This window comes from Ambystoma mexicanum, chromosome 4p (genome assembly GCF_040938575.1).
Source record: "Ambystoma mexicanum isolate Mex_15411 chromosome 4p, UKY_AmexF1_1, whole genome shotgun sequence".
Lineage (NCBI taxonomy): Eukaryota > Metazoa > Chordata > Amphibia > Caudata > Ambystomatidae > Ambystoma > Ambystoma mexicanum.
The window spans coordinates 188,379,141-188,395,918 of NC_090927.1; the positions used below are offsets into that span (position 1 = coordinate 188,379,141).

The 16,778-nt window shown below is 42.5% G+C and overlaps 1 protein-coding gene across 6 annotated transcripts in view; it reads right to left on the reverse strand.

The window, feature by feature from the left end:
• The window catches only part of NCOA1 (nuclear receptor coactivator 1), a 1,575,181-nt gene that overhangs the window by 539,074 nt on the left and 1,019,329 nt on the right, over positions 1-16,778 (reverse strand). For all 6 annotated transcript variants that reach the window (XM_069605680.1, XM_069605681.1, XM_069605685.1 and 3 more), the window contains 2 exons: positions 12,879-13,019; positions 8,132-8,279 (listed from right to left, as the gene is read on the reverse strand). In XM_069605680.1, the coding sequence (XP_069461781.1) occupies positions 8,132-8,279; positions 12,879-13,019 (289 nt within the window). The remainder of the gene's footprint in view (positions 1-8,131; positions 8,280-12,878; positions 13,020-16,778) is intronic.

The window sequence follows — 16,778 nt, forward strand, 5'->3', positions numbered from 1 at the left end:
AAGAATTTCATTTTATTCAATTTTTTTAGCTGCTGCTGTAAAGACTAGAGAGGGGTATCTGTACTTCTGTCCTCTGTATGGCTGGGACAAAGGCACACAAAGGCACACAACAACCCAGCCAAGGTCTCTATATGGAGCAACCACAGCTTAAGCACTCAGGAGGAGATGCAGGCAGGTTCTTGCCTTAAGTACGGCCAGTTCCCAAGCCTCACAACGGAATGTCCACACACTGGATTAGGTGATAACACAGCTTCTTTATATAAAATAAGGTTCAGTGATATATATATATATATACACATATAAATAAGAACACTGTATACTCAGGCAGTTCTATTCAAAGAATGGCAAATATATACACTTTATGTGATACAACACAATACTCAAATTTAGTAATAAATGCACCAACTGCAGACAGTTTCAAATAGGCATGTGAATTCTTAAGTGAGGTGTAACAGCATAGATTAGGGAAGAAAGACAGGTTAGTTATGAACAATGGCAGAATGCTTTCTTCAGACTAGATACATAATTCGGTGTGAAGACCCCCCCCGCCACCTGGGCAACCTGTAATGGAAAAGTTAGGGAGTAACTTATTTTGTCTTTTACAACCCAGTGCAAAAATGTTCAATAACCCTCTACTTTCTTCCTAAAGGTTCTACCACTACAAAGTACCTGAGAGGCCGCAGGAGAACAGGATTCAAGACGAATCCGAGACCCCTGGACGACTCCTGAAGCTATAAGATGTTCTTCCTCGTCACAGTACCTTTGGTGCGTTGGCAGGCGAAGTGGCAGAGTATCCCGGTTTCACTCAACGATTCCCTTTCAGGGTGGACCCTCCTTGGAAAAAGGAGCCATTGGGAGGCTAAGTCCAAGAAGAAAAATTGAACCAAAGTCTTTCTGAAGTGCAGCAGTTTTGCTCTTCGCAGTGTTCTCCGTTGGTTGATGATTTCTCTGACTGCAGAAGTCCTGGGAAGATGAAAGTTGCTCCTTAAAGGCTTGGCAGATGAGTATAAGCCCCTGGGGACCTTCGAAGACTTCTTGCGGTGACGGGTGCATAGGTCACTTTTGGTGTCGTGTTTCGAAATATTGTGGTTTTCCACCTTTTGATGCTACAGCCGCAGCACAGGCGTCTGGACGGCTTCTGGTGACCTGGACTCGACCACTGGAGTGGACCATGGACCCTCACCAAGCCTGGACTGTCGGGACATCTTTGTTGAATTCTGGTGGTGGGAAACCCACCGGCGGACCTTCCTCGGCACTCAGCGACCCTGGACCTTCTCCGGTGGGAGAAAGTGGTCAGTGATGATGGCAAGGATGTCCTTTGAAGTATTTTTAGGCAGTTCGGAACTTTTCACAGCTGCAGGTGCCAAGCAGCACTATGCCAGGGTACCCCCTCTTCTGGGCAGTAGACAACAACGGGGTTCCGGCAGTCACAAACGCTTCTCTAGACCCTGGGTGACACCAAAGGCCTTCTCTCACTGGAGATGATTTGTGATGACCCAATCTCCGGACGACAGGCACACAAGACTGGCCTTCCAGGGAACTTCAGATGAAGAGTAACAGGTTGCACGATGGTCTCTCCTAGCTTGGGAGGTCTCCTGGATCAGTCCTTGGAAGAACACAGCAGCTTTTGGATTACATGAAGAAAATGCAGCAGCAGACTTCTCCTCCAGCTGGGCTTCAAGTAACAACTTCTTCTTGCTTCAGCTTCTAAACAATTTGGTGGATGAGAGGTCCCCTGTTATACACCTTTGGTTCCCATTCACTCAGGCTGAGCCGGGCTCAGTCCACCAATCACGCAGAAGGGCATCCATGCAGCTGGCATTCAATCAGGTTTCAGGAATTCAGGCCAGTCACTCCACTCAGACACCCATAACAAAGAATGTGCATTGTGGTAAGCACCCAGCCTTTCAGCACACTACACTGCATTCAAGTCAGTTCCAGTCAGGGTTGTCGCAAGCATTGTGTCACACACAGAAACCAGACACCTATAACACAGAATGTGAGGTCACTTCAGACTCCATTCACACAGGTCCCATCCCAAGGGTGTACCCACAACACACAGCCCCTGGGAAGGCTACAGTCAGTCTGACAGGAGGCAGCCCCAGAGCTATATATGGTATTTCCACCCAACAGCCAGTCAGGAGGAAGGGACAGTCAGGGCTTCCCAGGAATTTGGGAAACAAGGTAAAAGGCAATAGAAACCATGAGGCCACAGTGGCCATCTTGCCTTTTTTTCAGGAATCCATTGATTCCTATGGTAGGGATGGGTGACCCAAAAATGAAGGACACACGGAGCCACTGCTGAGGCCGCATGCAGCTGCCAGTAGCCCACACCCTGCTCTGTGGGCAACACACAAGTGCCCAAAAAGAGTGTACCCCCCACCCATGGGTTCCATAATGGTATCCCCTGGGTGTTGTTCATCAAAAGGAAAACATGAAGAGCTACACTACTATATGTCCGGACTGGACCTCAGTGGCAGAAAACAGAGATAACACATAAAGAGAAGTGGTAGGACAAGGACTAGGAGGCCATGTCCCTCCAAAAGTATGTCCAGCATCACAGCTACTCTCCTATTAGTGGCACCAATTGCTTGTTTTTTTTAGAGTCTGATAACTAGTCGAATTATTTACTATTGTTTTATAGTTTTAGCCTACAACCTATATCATCACAATCTAATACACGTCAACTTTTTACACTAATATTTTTTACAACCCCAAACAAACGATGACCGTCTTCTTTACTCTCTCTAGTAAAAGTATCTCATCTCTATTTTACTCCATTTTGGAGCGTGTCACGCATCCTTCCTTGGCCTAGCCGTAGTAATCCCTTAAAAAAATACTGTGTTCTGGAGTTTGATGCAGTCCCTCTTTGTTTCCTTGAGAATAGGAAACGAGGCATCTCTCCTTAATCAAATCCCGTTTCGGTGCCCCATTTTATATATATATATGGCATAGGGCTCAGGGGGGACCAATGGAACGGACAGGAATTTCTTCAAAGAGCCTGCCGACCGTCTCATTTTACACATGTTTTTCTCCAACTCTACACAGATAACTCTGCGGTCTTCCGGCTGATGGTGGAAGACGCCAAGAATCCAAGGGTCCGGATCTGAACCATCCTCTGCTACCAAAATGTGCAGTAGCACCTGGAGCCTTCCAAGTGCCAGATGAGATTACCTATAAATGATCTCAGGCCCAATAACCGGACAGACTCAAAGAACATGGCAAAATACTACTTTATTATCAGCTCAATCAAGTAGGGAAACCTGGTGAACAAACTCTGAAATATATTTCCTTTACACAAAAGGCTGTATACCTCAATTTACGTTAGCTATGACATCATCCTATGTGGCAGACAGTAAAAACCTAGCGAACGGAGGGATTGGTTAAGGAAACATATACCCATAGTTCGTTTAGGTGTTAGTAACATCATTTGCTTCCCCTTATCTGGTAAGCACACTTTCAACTACCTCTAACTGCAGATAATTATTATTATTACAGTGTTATAACGCCCCTAGAAACACTTGTGTATGGGTGCGTTATAAATGACTTATCATAGCATACCCGTAGGCCTCAGGGCCCATGCATAAAACAGATAATAGCAGAATAATAGCATCAAAGTAGCTACTGCAACAATGGATTGCCCATCATTACACAGACCCTCACGAATGGTTTGCATTCTCTCCTAACCATGGACATTAGGCGTGTTAGCCGCACGTAAGCAAAACGAAATCTAGGTGCACGGAACAAAGTCTGCCAACTGCCCACTTGGCCAACTAGCTTACCATCTCTCATCAGTTAGGCTTGTTCTTTGTAGTTGACCTTGCTGACTGTTCTCTTCCTCAGAACTTTAAAGGGAGTTTGTAACTCAATTAATGCATGGTCTGAGATTCCTCTTTCCTTAATCTCTGAGCACACTACCTGATAAACCAGTCTATTACTTATGAGCATATAATCCATTCTTGAATGTGAATTATGTACTAATGAGTAGAAGATATGTATATTCCTTCTGCGTTTGGTGCATCTCCCGCCATATTTCTACGAGATTGTATTTTTGTGTAAATTATCCACATATTCCTTCACTTCCCTATCTGCATTGTGACTTTCTATCCAGTTTGCTATTAAGCACAACATTAAAGTCCCCTCCTAAAATTATATTTTCTCCATTCATTTCATTCAACAGTTTACTCAATCCCTCAGAAAATGGTACAGTTGGCAAACATGGGGCATAAATAGCTCCTACTGTCAATTTTTCACAATCAAATACCAAGTCTACTAGCAATATGCAACCTTCATCATCTTTCAGTATTTTCTCTATTTTTATAGATATTCCCCTTTTAAATAGTATACCTACCCCTCATGATTTAGAATCATAACAATTAGATACCACTTGTGTATGCCTAGAGTTGGTTAGAAAGTTTTTAGACTGATCAATCAAATGAGTTTCTTGAATGCACACTATATCACCCCTACTTCTCCAAATTCTCGGCATAACTTTCCTCCGCTTAAACACAGTTTATACCTTTCACATACCACAAAACAAAATTTGACGGTTTCATGTCCTAACATCCTATACCTTTCTTCGTTCAACCTTTGAGTTCAATGTGCTTGCTTTCAAATCCAGTAAATTAATAGTTTCAATAATAAAAAGGCAATAAATCACAGACAAGACAAAACTACAAAAAAAACAAGTAAATACAAATAGACAAACGAACAGTGAATAAAGCAAATGAATAAACTCCAACTTGTAATGTCTGATGCTTATCAGACATACTATAATAAATGTTATGTACAATACTCACATTGTCTCGAACTATACTTACCAGTAGACCTATGCCCAGATTAATGCATTTCTCATTAACAGTTTTTCCCCTCCTTATATTACTTTCTACATTTCTAATGCCTTATACATATTTTCATCATATAGAAGTGTCTCTAATAAGGTAACATATATAATTTAAGTAGAGCATACTATTCCAACTCTCAATAATGTCATTGTGACCCATCTTCTTTCAAGGTACATATATATCTCCTCAAAAAGAAAGACTCTAAGGCCTGATCCTACCATCTACCTAGCAAGTGTTGTATCTGATGCATCTCAGTGAATGAAAAATTATATCCATATAACAGCGTTATTCCATTCACTATCAAACCACCCTTAGTCATAACACTAGGTATCTTAGTAGTCTCTGTTCAATATTACATATAGTGGCAGTTTCTTTCTCATCAGTTTTGTAATGTAGTAGTTTCATTCATGAAGATCCCATATTATTCAGCATTCCAAACACCATAATAACATGTAATCTTGAGCTATTTCTTCTAATTTACCACTTAAAATATATGCATAGCTAGCCTAGTATATACGCGACTACTCTTGATCTCATCTCCTGTGCCCTGTCAATATATAAGAATCTATTTGTAAGTAAACTGCAATCAAATCTTCTCTATTACATCATTATACTATAAACCAAAATCATGAATCAAAAATACAGGAAGAAAATAAAAAGGGCAACAATAATGAAAAATCACTTATGTAACATTTGGGAACAGCAAAAACCTCCCTCAGGTCCAAAACATACAGCTTCAACCACTGGACATATCCTTCTATCCGCTTTCCTGAATTTATGTCTGCCCTTGTTCCTATTTCTTATTTGCATAAACACCTCTTCCAGTATGACTGAAGTACATTGGATGTAGTCCTGCCATATCAAGCACTTCCACTCCGGCACATCTAGTACGTAGCATTGTCTGATCTTGCTAACAACAAAAGCTTAGAAGCATGCATGTATTTAAATGTCTTTAGTCAGTTTCCACACTAATTTTGTATATTACAATTTTGTATATTACAATGCCATTTCACATCGTATGTAAGATGCTTGAGTTATCTTACATTTTCTCAGATGACCTGCTAAGGATCACACCTACAAAAACCCCATTAAGAGCCCTCCATCAGTGTTGCAGAATTAGGTTACTTTTCATTACCCACTTGCTTCAGTTCAAGATATGTATCTGTCAACTCTGAATGCATAGTTTATTCTCCTGTACCCTTTCAACAGGCTCAAAGTTTTATTTTTTGTCTTTCAATGTCTTCAGTCAGTTCCCAGATTAACTCTGCATGCTTCAGTATTATTTATATCATATGGAACCTTCCATCAGCACTGCATAACCATGCTGTTTTCCATTACCCATTTTCCTATTGTGCGCTCGCTTATCATAATCAGCTTCATTATCTTGACAGTATAGCACAACGTGAAACACTCACCTTGAATGTATGGAGTTAAATAGTGCAACCCGTATATAAGATGCATTAATATGTCACAGCATGGAGTTTAATTTACTGCATGCTTCTGCTGCACGATGATGACGAACGGCTCCTCCGTGTGCTTTTAGATCTCCCTCATGTTACAGTATATGTAGTCTTATAGGCGTTAGAAAAAATGGGCTTGAAGGTAAAGCAGGCTATAGCCTTAACATTCTGTTTGATTCATGGAGCTAACGACTATTTTACTTACACATTTCTTTTCACATCCGTCACAAAGAGAACTCTGTTTACACCAGTCATACCATTTCTTCATTCCGAAAATACCATTGCACATATATAAATTCATTAGGAATGCAGGTTTTCTAAAGCTGTAACCTTTTATGTTCTCCTACTTCTGATCGTTCCAGATATTCGAGTGATGCCCCGGAACCTATTATGGAGGCGATTTGTAGGTTAGTGAAATTCTTTGCTCTGATATCAATGTGAGAGCGCTCGAAAGACGGACCCAGAAGTCTTTGTTCCACTTTTCACAACGGCTGTTTTATTGGAGCAAATGCATCTTATATGTGCTGGTGTGTGCTAGTTTTCTCGTTAATCCCCTCTGCACTTGCTTATTCCCATGTCGCAACCATTCTATCGCGCCACTTACTTGAGGCTGTGTGCACAACTAGCCATTCGCCATCCCGCGTCTAGGTGTCTCGCGTTTCAGCTTAAACATCCAACGTTGTTCCTGTTCTCTTCATGCCACAGTCAACTCACCATCATTCCTATGCAATCTGATACGCTCATCAGCACTTCCCGAGCGTATTTCATAGGAAGCAGCTTCCTAGTCACGTTAGCAGGTTCTTTCCTCTATCCCACACGCACAAAAACTTGAACGTCAACACAAGGCCTATGTCGCATTCCAATTAAGTTAAAAGAACAACAATTGCATGGCGGCCATAGTTTCATAGGGATTTATAACAATAATAAATAAACCAATAATATATTATAGGGAAACAAAGTTTTGAATGAGCATGAAAAAAAACCCTTGACAATATTCAGCGTTGAGACAGTTCGCCCATTTTTTTCTTTTTCATTACTTTTGTTAAGTCATGCTCTGATGATGTGCCCTCCATGGGGTCTGAATCCAAGTCTGTCAGGAAGGTCTCAGCAGATTTATGCTCAGTAAAAGAGTGCAGTTGACCATCTATCTATTCTAAATATAGGAGAGTAAATCATGTAATATTTCATATTTTTTTCACAAGCATTCATTTTAGCTTTATCAAATGCTGCTGTTCTCTCCAGGACATCCTTACTCAGGTCAACAAATATCATTATTTTGTTGCCACCCCATGTTAAATCTCTCAATTCTCGTGCTCTTTTTAGTATGAGCTCCCTAACTGGGAATCTTAAAATTCTGTCTTTTTTCTTTTAAATTCTGAACAGTATTTTTTTACTTCTTGGGGGCCATGTCACTTTTCTACTGCTCTAACCTTTTCTGATCTAACATTAACCACCATTCTCTAGACTTACCAAACCCCCCTACCCTCCTGATAATGACCCTCAACAACCAACCCCTTGCTGCATTTCTGCATACATTGTTTTGGTAAACGTTATAGATTCTCAGATTGAAGTTGTGCTGCACATGTTTGTGAGTAGGGGTTTATCGATGACTGGGCTTTCGGCAGTCAGGTTTCAGTTTGAGCACAAACAATATTTCGGCTGTGAGAAAAGCTACTGGAATGGAAACATGTGGATGATGGAAGGTCTGAGAGCATGCTTCAGCATGCACATACCACTGGGACGAGGATGGACGGTTTAGAGTTGTACAAGTTCACACAAATGTAGTAAACAATGATTTAAAATTCTAATTATGGCGATATGATTTACCTTTCAATGGTATGAATTCCCATAATGTACGGCTGCATTTCTGGGCTTTGAGGGCAACAAAGTCGACATTTGGTGTGGGCGCTCAGAACCGTCCCATCATTCAATGTGAATCTATACGATGGGCTGGAAGCAGTGCCTCGAGTCATCACTGATTAAAAAATAAAAAGCAACTGTTACAACTCACACATGGCTCAATCTTTCTGAATAGATACTGAATAACAAGCATTGGCAATGCCAAAAGGCATTCGTGTAGTCATTTGCTAGGCACTGCCATAATGGTACTACTTAGCAATAAGATGGAAACAGCTAGAAAATTGTGTGAGTGCATGGGCATATGATAATAAAGCCTGGAAAATGCCTATCCACTACCTCTACAAAAAGGCAAAACTGTTGGCATTGCCAATGCTTGCTTTTAACAGGACTTCAGTGCTTATAAATTCCATGGCTAAAGGCATGCCTTATTAACACATTTTTATTTCACCTTTACAGCACATTTACAGCAGCAATTAAGCCATTTCAAATAAGTAATTAACTCTAAGAAGACTGCATAGTAATAGCACTTGCAGGCCTTTTTACAGCACAACGTTTGATGTTAATAGTAGACAGGAGTAGCTCAGAGATTATTGGAGGATGTGTTTTGGGCGGTTAGGGGCAGGTAGAGGGTAGGAATGGCCATGGGGATTTGCATATCCTCTTCATAGCTCATCACCCTCCTACTCTTATTCCAATGCAATAATGTAGGGCTTACAGATTGCGCTTAAGCACCACTTACTTCATAAAACTGACAAAGGAATCATTTTCAATATCTCAGTTTCCGAATGCATGAATGAGTGCAACCTGATGCAAATAGACTGTAACCAGCATTGATATTTACCTGGATTATGGTTGTTTAATACATATGCTCAATTTGGGCCTCAAAGGCTTAGTGGACTAGGACTTTCCCTGACAGTTTGTTGGTTCTATCCAAAACAAAACAAAAGTCATAAAATAATTTTGAGGACTTTTATTGGCACATTAACTAAATTTTTAGTCTTCGTACAACGTTAACTGCCCAGGTGGCACCTGAAAACCACTGCAATGCAACCTAGATCACAACCTTGTATCGGCAGGAGTCTAAAGGAAATGTTACGTGCAGGTAGCACTTACTCTCTAAACTGCTTAACTTCTCTAGATTTGCATGGGACACACCAATGTTTGAAAAGTAAAAATAAATGGACACACTGGGTCAATGATCTGTTGGCTATGCAATGGAGCTGCCATGAGGCCAGAGCGTGGGGTATTATGAAAGTGTGTTCAATGTATACAGGGTTATTTGTGACACTTCTAACTACTTATGATATCAAGAGACTAGATAAATGAGATGGCATTTTTGATCTTGAGAGATGCTAGCAATTTCTTTTCGGGGGCAGTCTTTGTTTAATTTAGGGTTGTGCTACAAAAGTTTGGTTGTTTTGTTATGATGTATTCTTTTTCTAACAGAAACACTGTTGGACAGCCAATGCTAATGACTTGGTTTATGTGTTGTTTTGTTGATAAAAGCTGCCTGGAGAAGGGATTCTGGGAGGTAGACAGTTCTATTGAAGGTATTGATTAGACATATGTGACGAATCTGAGGATATCGTCCCTTCTTCCCAACGGGAGACCTGTCTGATGGGGGCAGGGCAGTGACTCCACAGAACAATAATCCCCCTGTGGGGTGGTGCACCGAGGAAGGATCAAATGGGGAGGGAAGCCCCCTATGACATTGGGGACAATTGTTCTCAGAGAAAACAGTATTCTTCCACTTTAATACACCCATTCCCCTCTCAAATACCAAATCCCTCCCCTTTCCTATGTAGGCAGAACCAACATAATGTGTTGCAAGGTTAGTGACTAATATAATTGTTTGGTTTATACTTAAAATCCTCGACAAAATAGCTTATATACAACTTCAAGCATTTGTCGAGGCCAATAACATCTTGGCAAACGAACAGTCCGGGTTCCAAATCAATCATGGAACCGAAACGGCTTTGGTGGACCTGAAAGCCAATATAACAGAAATGTTAGAAAAGGGAAGTTCTGCACTGCTGCTTTTGTTGGACTTGTCCTCTGCTTTCGATTTGGTCGACCATGCCCTATTAGCCGAGAGACTTAAAAAAATAGGCTTATGTTCTCCAGCAGCAGTATCCTGGCTAAATTCCTTCCTGTACCATCTAACGGCCTACGTTGCTAAGGGAACCTCACAGTCACAGAAGGTTCCTGTTACTTGTGGTGTCCCCCAGGGATCATGTCTACCGCCGCTGCCGTTATATATAAAGTGCCTATGTGACCTTCTTAAATTCATGGGTGTGCAATTTGCCAACAATGCCAATGATGCCCAGATAGTTGTTAAACTGGGATCTACGAGGAGGATCTGGCTACCATCAATGAGATATGTGGGGCAATCCAGAAGTTGATGGCCATAAATTAATTAGCTCTGAATGATAAGATAACAGATCTGCTTATCATTAGCACACCGTTTAGAATGAAGAACTAATTAACACCAAGTTAGACTACTGCAATAGCCTCTTCATTGGAACAACTAAGGGCAACATCCGGAGACTTCATGTCATACAGAATGGCGCGGTTTGGGCTCTCTGTGGGTTGAGTTGCCAAACGTACATTACAGAATATCGGAAGAAACTTCATCGGCTCTCTATGGAGCAACGACTTAACTTTAAAGGGTTAGTCATTATTTTCAAATGCCTGCGATCGAATAATCAGATGTTATTATTCAACATCGGGTGGAGCAAGCTTTAATGCATGGGCCCCTAAAAACTGGAATCTGATTCCGTTACAAATAAAGCAATGCATGACACTGCATCAATTTAGGAAACGTCTCAAGACTTTTCTCTTCAAAGCCTAGGTTCAACAACAAATAAACTACTTCTGACACCACGAAAGACTCTGCTAGTCACTATGTTTAGTGACTGTTCTTATTCCCACACTACTGCGGCCTGTTTATGATTTATGTTGTGTGTCTATGTGAGCGCCCTGAGACCTTTGGGTTAGTGTTGCGCTATGTAAGAATTTATTTAGTTAGTTAGTAAAACCTTCACGAGGAAGATCAATCAAAACAAAGTGAGCGATCTAGTCTTTTTTGCAATATCAAATGCCAGAGCAAACACAACGGGTCGACGCAGGACTTCAATAGAAGCTCAGCTGTGAAGCGGAGGGAGATTGATCCTTCAAGGAGGAACAGCCGGTCGCCTTCACCAGGCGGGCAGAGAGAAGTAGAGTGGGAAGCCACAAAGCAAGGTGAAGGAAACCCTGACGAAGGTCCGAGCTGGGAGGACAGACAGGGTTGTTGCTCACCTCCAGGTGAACCCTGCAACTGCAAGCTGCTTGCAAGGCAGGACGAGAAAACCGGAGAAGAAGAGACACCTGTGGAACCGCTGCAGACCCCGCCATTCACCAGGGAGCTGACAGAGTTTCGACGAGCAACAAAGGAGCTGAGCAAATGCTGGTACCGGCTCATAGAGAGAGAACAGGTACACAGGTATACCAGAACGTGTTGAAGGTGTGGGGAAGCTCAAGAGAGAATATAAAAGCTGGGAGAGAAGGGTCTGGGACCAAACATTGACTGAAATTGGAATACCTGGCAGGAGAGTGAACCAAGGGGCAGAAAACCTATGTGAGTCGGGGTCCCACACCCATATAAAGAAAAAAAGAAACATAGGTTCTGGGTCCCTGAAGATGCATATTTGGCAGAAGAGTGAACCCAAGGGGCAGCAAGCCTGTGCAAGTCTGGGACCCACACCCATATCAGAAACCACAGTCCAAAGCCTAATGGGTCTGGGACCAAGTGGAAGAGACATTTTGCAACCAGTTTTGCGAGTCTGCAACTTGCTCCACCCTAGAAGATTGGAAACCAGGGGAACATACTCTTTGGAGTTGTGAAAGTGAAAATCTATACTTTGTAGAGGAGTATGCCAAATGAGGGGAATTGAAAGACCGGGATTACAGGAGATGATTCTTTGTGTGCTAACCAGCTGGTTTGAAGGATAATAAATCTAAGGGAAAGAAGCATCCCCATAGTGTTGGAACTTCATATGTTGGAATATTGTTTTTGCATCACTTTATTACCAGCGAGCCTGGAGACTTTTCAGTTTACTGAGAACACCAAGAACACTGTTCATTTGAAGCAAAGACGTTCACTGCACAGTTATAGTAGAATATTAATGTTAGGGGCAGAAAAAGGTTTTCTTCGGACACGACAGGAACTGACTCAATTTTTGGACTTCCTGACATTTTCATTAGCTTCTTTAGAGGCAGTTAAACCTTCCTTGGTTTAGGGACAGAGGTATTTTTCCAACCCTTTTTCCTTTAATAAAAGTATTTACCCAAAATCATGCCATCCGTGTGTCCGATTCCGACTTCTGCACCTTGACACATCATAGCTGAGAAGTTGTGAGAATATGCTTTGTGTTTTGATGGGAGCTGTGATTGGAATGAGGAGGAAACTGGGAAATGTTCTGACCACTAAAACCCGATTGATTGAGTGTGTGCCATCTCCTTTTTTTGCTCGCTTTACCAGCGGTGAAGGGATGAATAATAAAAGCAGTTTGGTGTGCAGAGGCAAACATAGTGATAGGTGCAGTGGAAGTGAAATAGCACCACTCTAGCTTAGAATGTTGGACTCCCTGGTTGTGGATGATTTAATGGTGGGGATATTTTGTAGGGCAGAGCATCCTGGAAAAATTAAAAGAAAGACAGCTAAAATGATTACCTTCTTGGAACAGCTGTTTGGCATAAGATGGCTCTCTTCCCTGAGCCTGGAAAAAAGCATAAATACACTTGCGTACTAAATCCTCCCAGCCAGTGCTCCCTGAGGCTCTGAGAGAGCTGGTGTCAATGGAGATGATTTTACCTGGGTTGAAAGGGGGGAAAAAACAATTGACAGACTGAGCAGTTCTATTCATTTCACTGGCTGTGATCAGGTTGCAATTGAGAATGAATACAGTACTCTGCCCACAAAATCATTTAGGAGAATTTAACGTAGCTAACCAACTCACCAGACTACATGACGACTAACAGCAAAAATCACATTTTTGATTGGAGGTTAAATTGCTATTTACTTTTTGCACATCCATTACTCCCTAACATTTGGGTCTACAACAGTACGTTTTCCTGATGCACAGCTGCTTGATTCTTGCCCTCGGCAGAGTTTAGATTTAATGGTGTTTTCAAAGTGTGTAGTAGTGCCACCTGGTCATCACAGAAAACCTGGATTGAGCGTTATCCAACGCTGTGATAGCCTACTTAAAAACTCCCACAAATAGGCACATGATGTATCTGAGTACCAAGGGGGTGTGTGTCCTCTATGCTTAAATACATACTGCTCAAGGGTGTTTGAAAACAGGAGTGCCAAAACCTTCCCTATAGATTGCACATTTCCTTCTATAGCGCATGTTTGGACAATAAAGCACAATGCGTGCGATGATTATTCAAAACCCCCAGGATTCATCTTACATTGCTATTAATGAGAAGAACAAGTTACTTACCAAACCGGTAAAGTTTTTTCGATGGGATGTTCCTCCGATGTATTCCTTATCTTTGATATCATTCCAGCTTGCTGGCCTCAGAAGTTTTTTCCAGTAGAGTGCGCTGCGCGTCGACGTCCCTCAAGTAGGTGTGCCTCGACAGCCCCCATATCAGCGCCGACGTCATCATGAGTACAAATAGACTCGCGCAGCGTCCGTTGCTCAGTTCCATTTTGAAGTTTAGTTTTGCTTTGCATGAATTTGGTTAATAACCTTGAAGGAAGGTAAGCTGCAACTACAAGGGAAGATTTTTACTGCGGGGAAGGATGGGAGGGTCGATGAGGAATATGTCGAAGGAACATCCCATCGAAAGAACGTTACCAGTTTGGTAACTTGTTCTTCGAAGGGATTGTGTCCTCCGACGAATTCCTTATCTTTGATAGACTCCCATATATAGAGGAGGCGGGAGTAAAATGAAATGTTTCCCTTTAAAGATGTACAGAATGCAACACAGCTTTTCCAAATTTTGTCTCCTGGCTAGAGGAGGAATCAAGGCTGCAAAATGTGTAAAAGTGTGTGCGAACGACCATGTGGCAGCCGCACATATATCCTTAATTGGAACTCCTCTTTGGAGAGCTGAAGAGGCTGCGATACACCTGGTTGAATGGGCCCTAAAATGTTGATGAGGCTCTTTTCCTGTCAATGTATAGCATTATATAAGAGTTAAAATAATCCATCTTGAAATGGTTTGTTTTGTAATTGGCAAACCTAATTTGTGCTCTGCATATCCCACAAACAATTGGCCTGCTTGTCTGATTCTTGCAAGTCTGCTAATGTAAAAGCTTAAGGCACGCGTTGGATCCAGCCTGTGTAGTCTCTCTTCCTCTTTCCCAGGATGGGGAGGAGGATAGAACAAGGGTAAAGTTATTTTCTGAGTAATGTGGAATTCTGAGACCACCTTTGGGAGAAAATTGGGCTTCACTTGTAAAACAACCTTATCTTTATGAAAGATTGTATGAGGAGGTTTGCAAGATAAAGCTTGCAATTCGCTCACTCTTCAGGCAGAAATTAAAGCCACTAGAAAAACTGTTTTAAGAGTGAGAAACCTTAATGAACAGGAATTAAGGGGTTCGAATGCAGTACCCATTAGAAATTTCAAGACTAAGTTTAGGTCCCACAATGGAACTTGAAAAGGTGTTGGGTTATAAACATTAGTTAATCCTTTCAGAAATTGAATTACTAAAGGTCATTTGAAATATGAAGGCTCCTCAGCAATACGCTTAAAGATTGACAGTGCTGCAAGGTAGCCCTTGATCGTACCAACTTGAAGACCTGAGTTTGCTAAGTAAAGCAAGAAAGATAACACCATCGGTGTATTACATGAAAAGGGTTCAATATTCTTTTCTCTACTCTGTCCGGAATTAGTAGGAGATCTGACATTCTCCCTGAGAATTGTGACCACTGAGTCCTTAGTGCCCACTGGAGGGATCTCATTCTCAGGCGAGCCTCTGGCACTAGGAAGATGCCGGTCAAGTGGCACAGCCGCTGGCTTTGACTTCCGTGCAGAGCTTGCTAACGCAGGTTTGAATCCCGGCAGGGCCAAACTCAGCCTTTCATCCTTCCGAGGTCGATAAATGAGCACCACACACCGTGGGTAATAATAAGCAGTGCTCAGATACCTGAGGGTTCGTAGTGCTATATAAATGCGAAATTATTATCATTTATGTAGGATGCCATGAGGCCGAGCAACCTCAAAAAAGTCGAAGGCTGGTAGACGTTGGGCATTTTGAAACCTGGTTGCATCTGTAGAATATCTTGACCCCTCACATCTGGTGGTGAGGCTTTTCCCAGGGATGTGTCCAGGACTGCTCCAATGAACTGGAGTCTCTGTGATGGTATCATCTGTGACTTCCTTAAATTGAGGGAGAAGCCCAGCTTGTGAAGGAAGTGGCAAACATAATCTAGATGGATCTGAGCTTGTTTCGGGGGATACTGCTCTGATCAACCAGTCGTCCAGGTAGGGGGAGACGTGAATCCCTTCCCTCCTTAGACTTGCAGCCACAACCGCCATTAGCTTGGTAAAGACCCTCGGGCGCAGGTCAGTCCAAATGGCAGAACTCGAAATTGATAATGAGAGTTGCCAATTGCGAACCTCAGGTATTTCCTGTGTTTGAGATGGATTGGCACATGGAACTAAGCATCCTGAAGGTCTAGAGATACCAACCAGTCCTGAAGCTGGAGGGCCTGAAGGATCTGAGAAAGGGTTACAATCTTGAACTTTTCTTTCCTGAGGAATTTGTCCAATTCTCGCAAGTCCAAGATGGGTCTCAATCCTCCGTCCTTCTTTGGTACTAGAAAGTAGGGGGAATACCAACCCTTGTTCCTCTCCGCTACAGGTGCTGGTTCTATGGTACCTTTCTCTAGCAGGTCTGAAATCTCCTGCATAAGGAGCGGGTCTGGAAAGTTCAAAGAGTTGTTCCCTGGAAAGGCAGGCAGTAACCTTGGGCAACTGTCTCCAATGCCCAAGCATCTGATGTAATAGCCTGCCATTCTGCCAGATGTTGAGTTAACCTGCCCCCTACTGGTGTCTTGTGAGGGGAGACCTCAGAGGGGTTTAGAAGCGGCTGACGTAGATGCTGAGGGTAAAGTAGCACCTGCTGGTCTGGATTTTGTACCTTTGACCCGTCCACCACCGGTGAATCGTCTCTGTCTCTGACCCCTTTGAGCTGACTGTCCTCTGCCTTTTCCGAATGCGGAGTAAAAACAAAAGGACTTACCCCTCCAGGATGTACCTTTGGGGCGATTTGGAGTTTGCCAGATTGCAGCCCCAAGGGATTTCACTGCTGCTTTGGATGTTTGCAATTTCTCCAGGCTGTCATCAGCCTTCTTTCCAAAAAGAGAAGTGCCGTCAAAGGGTATATTTAGTAGTCTGGCTTGCACATCTGGAGCAAACCCAGACTTGCGCAACCACGTAAATCTGCGGATTGTGGTACTCGCCGCCATGGCCCTGCTGATGCTATCAGCAGAGTCAATGCCTGTTTGAAGGGACTCGCACATTGCATCCTTTCCATCCCTGATGATGTTTAAGAATGCTTCCCGTTCTTCCCCTTCTGGGAGACAGTCAGCCGCAGATGAAGCACCCTTCC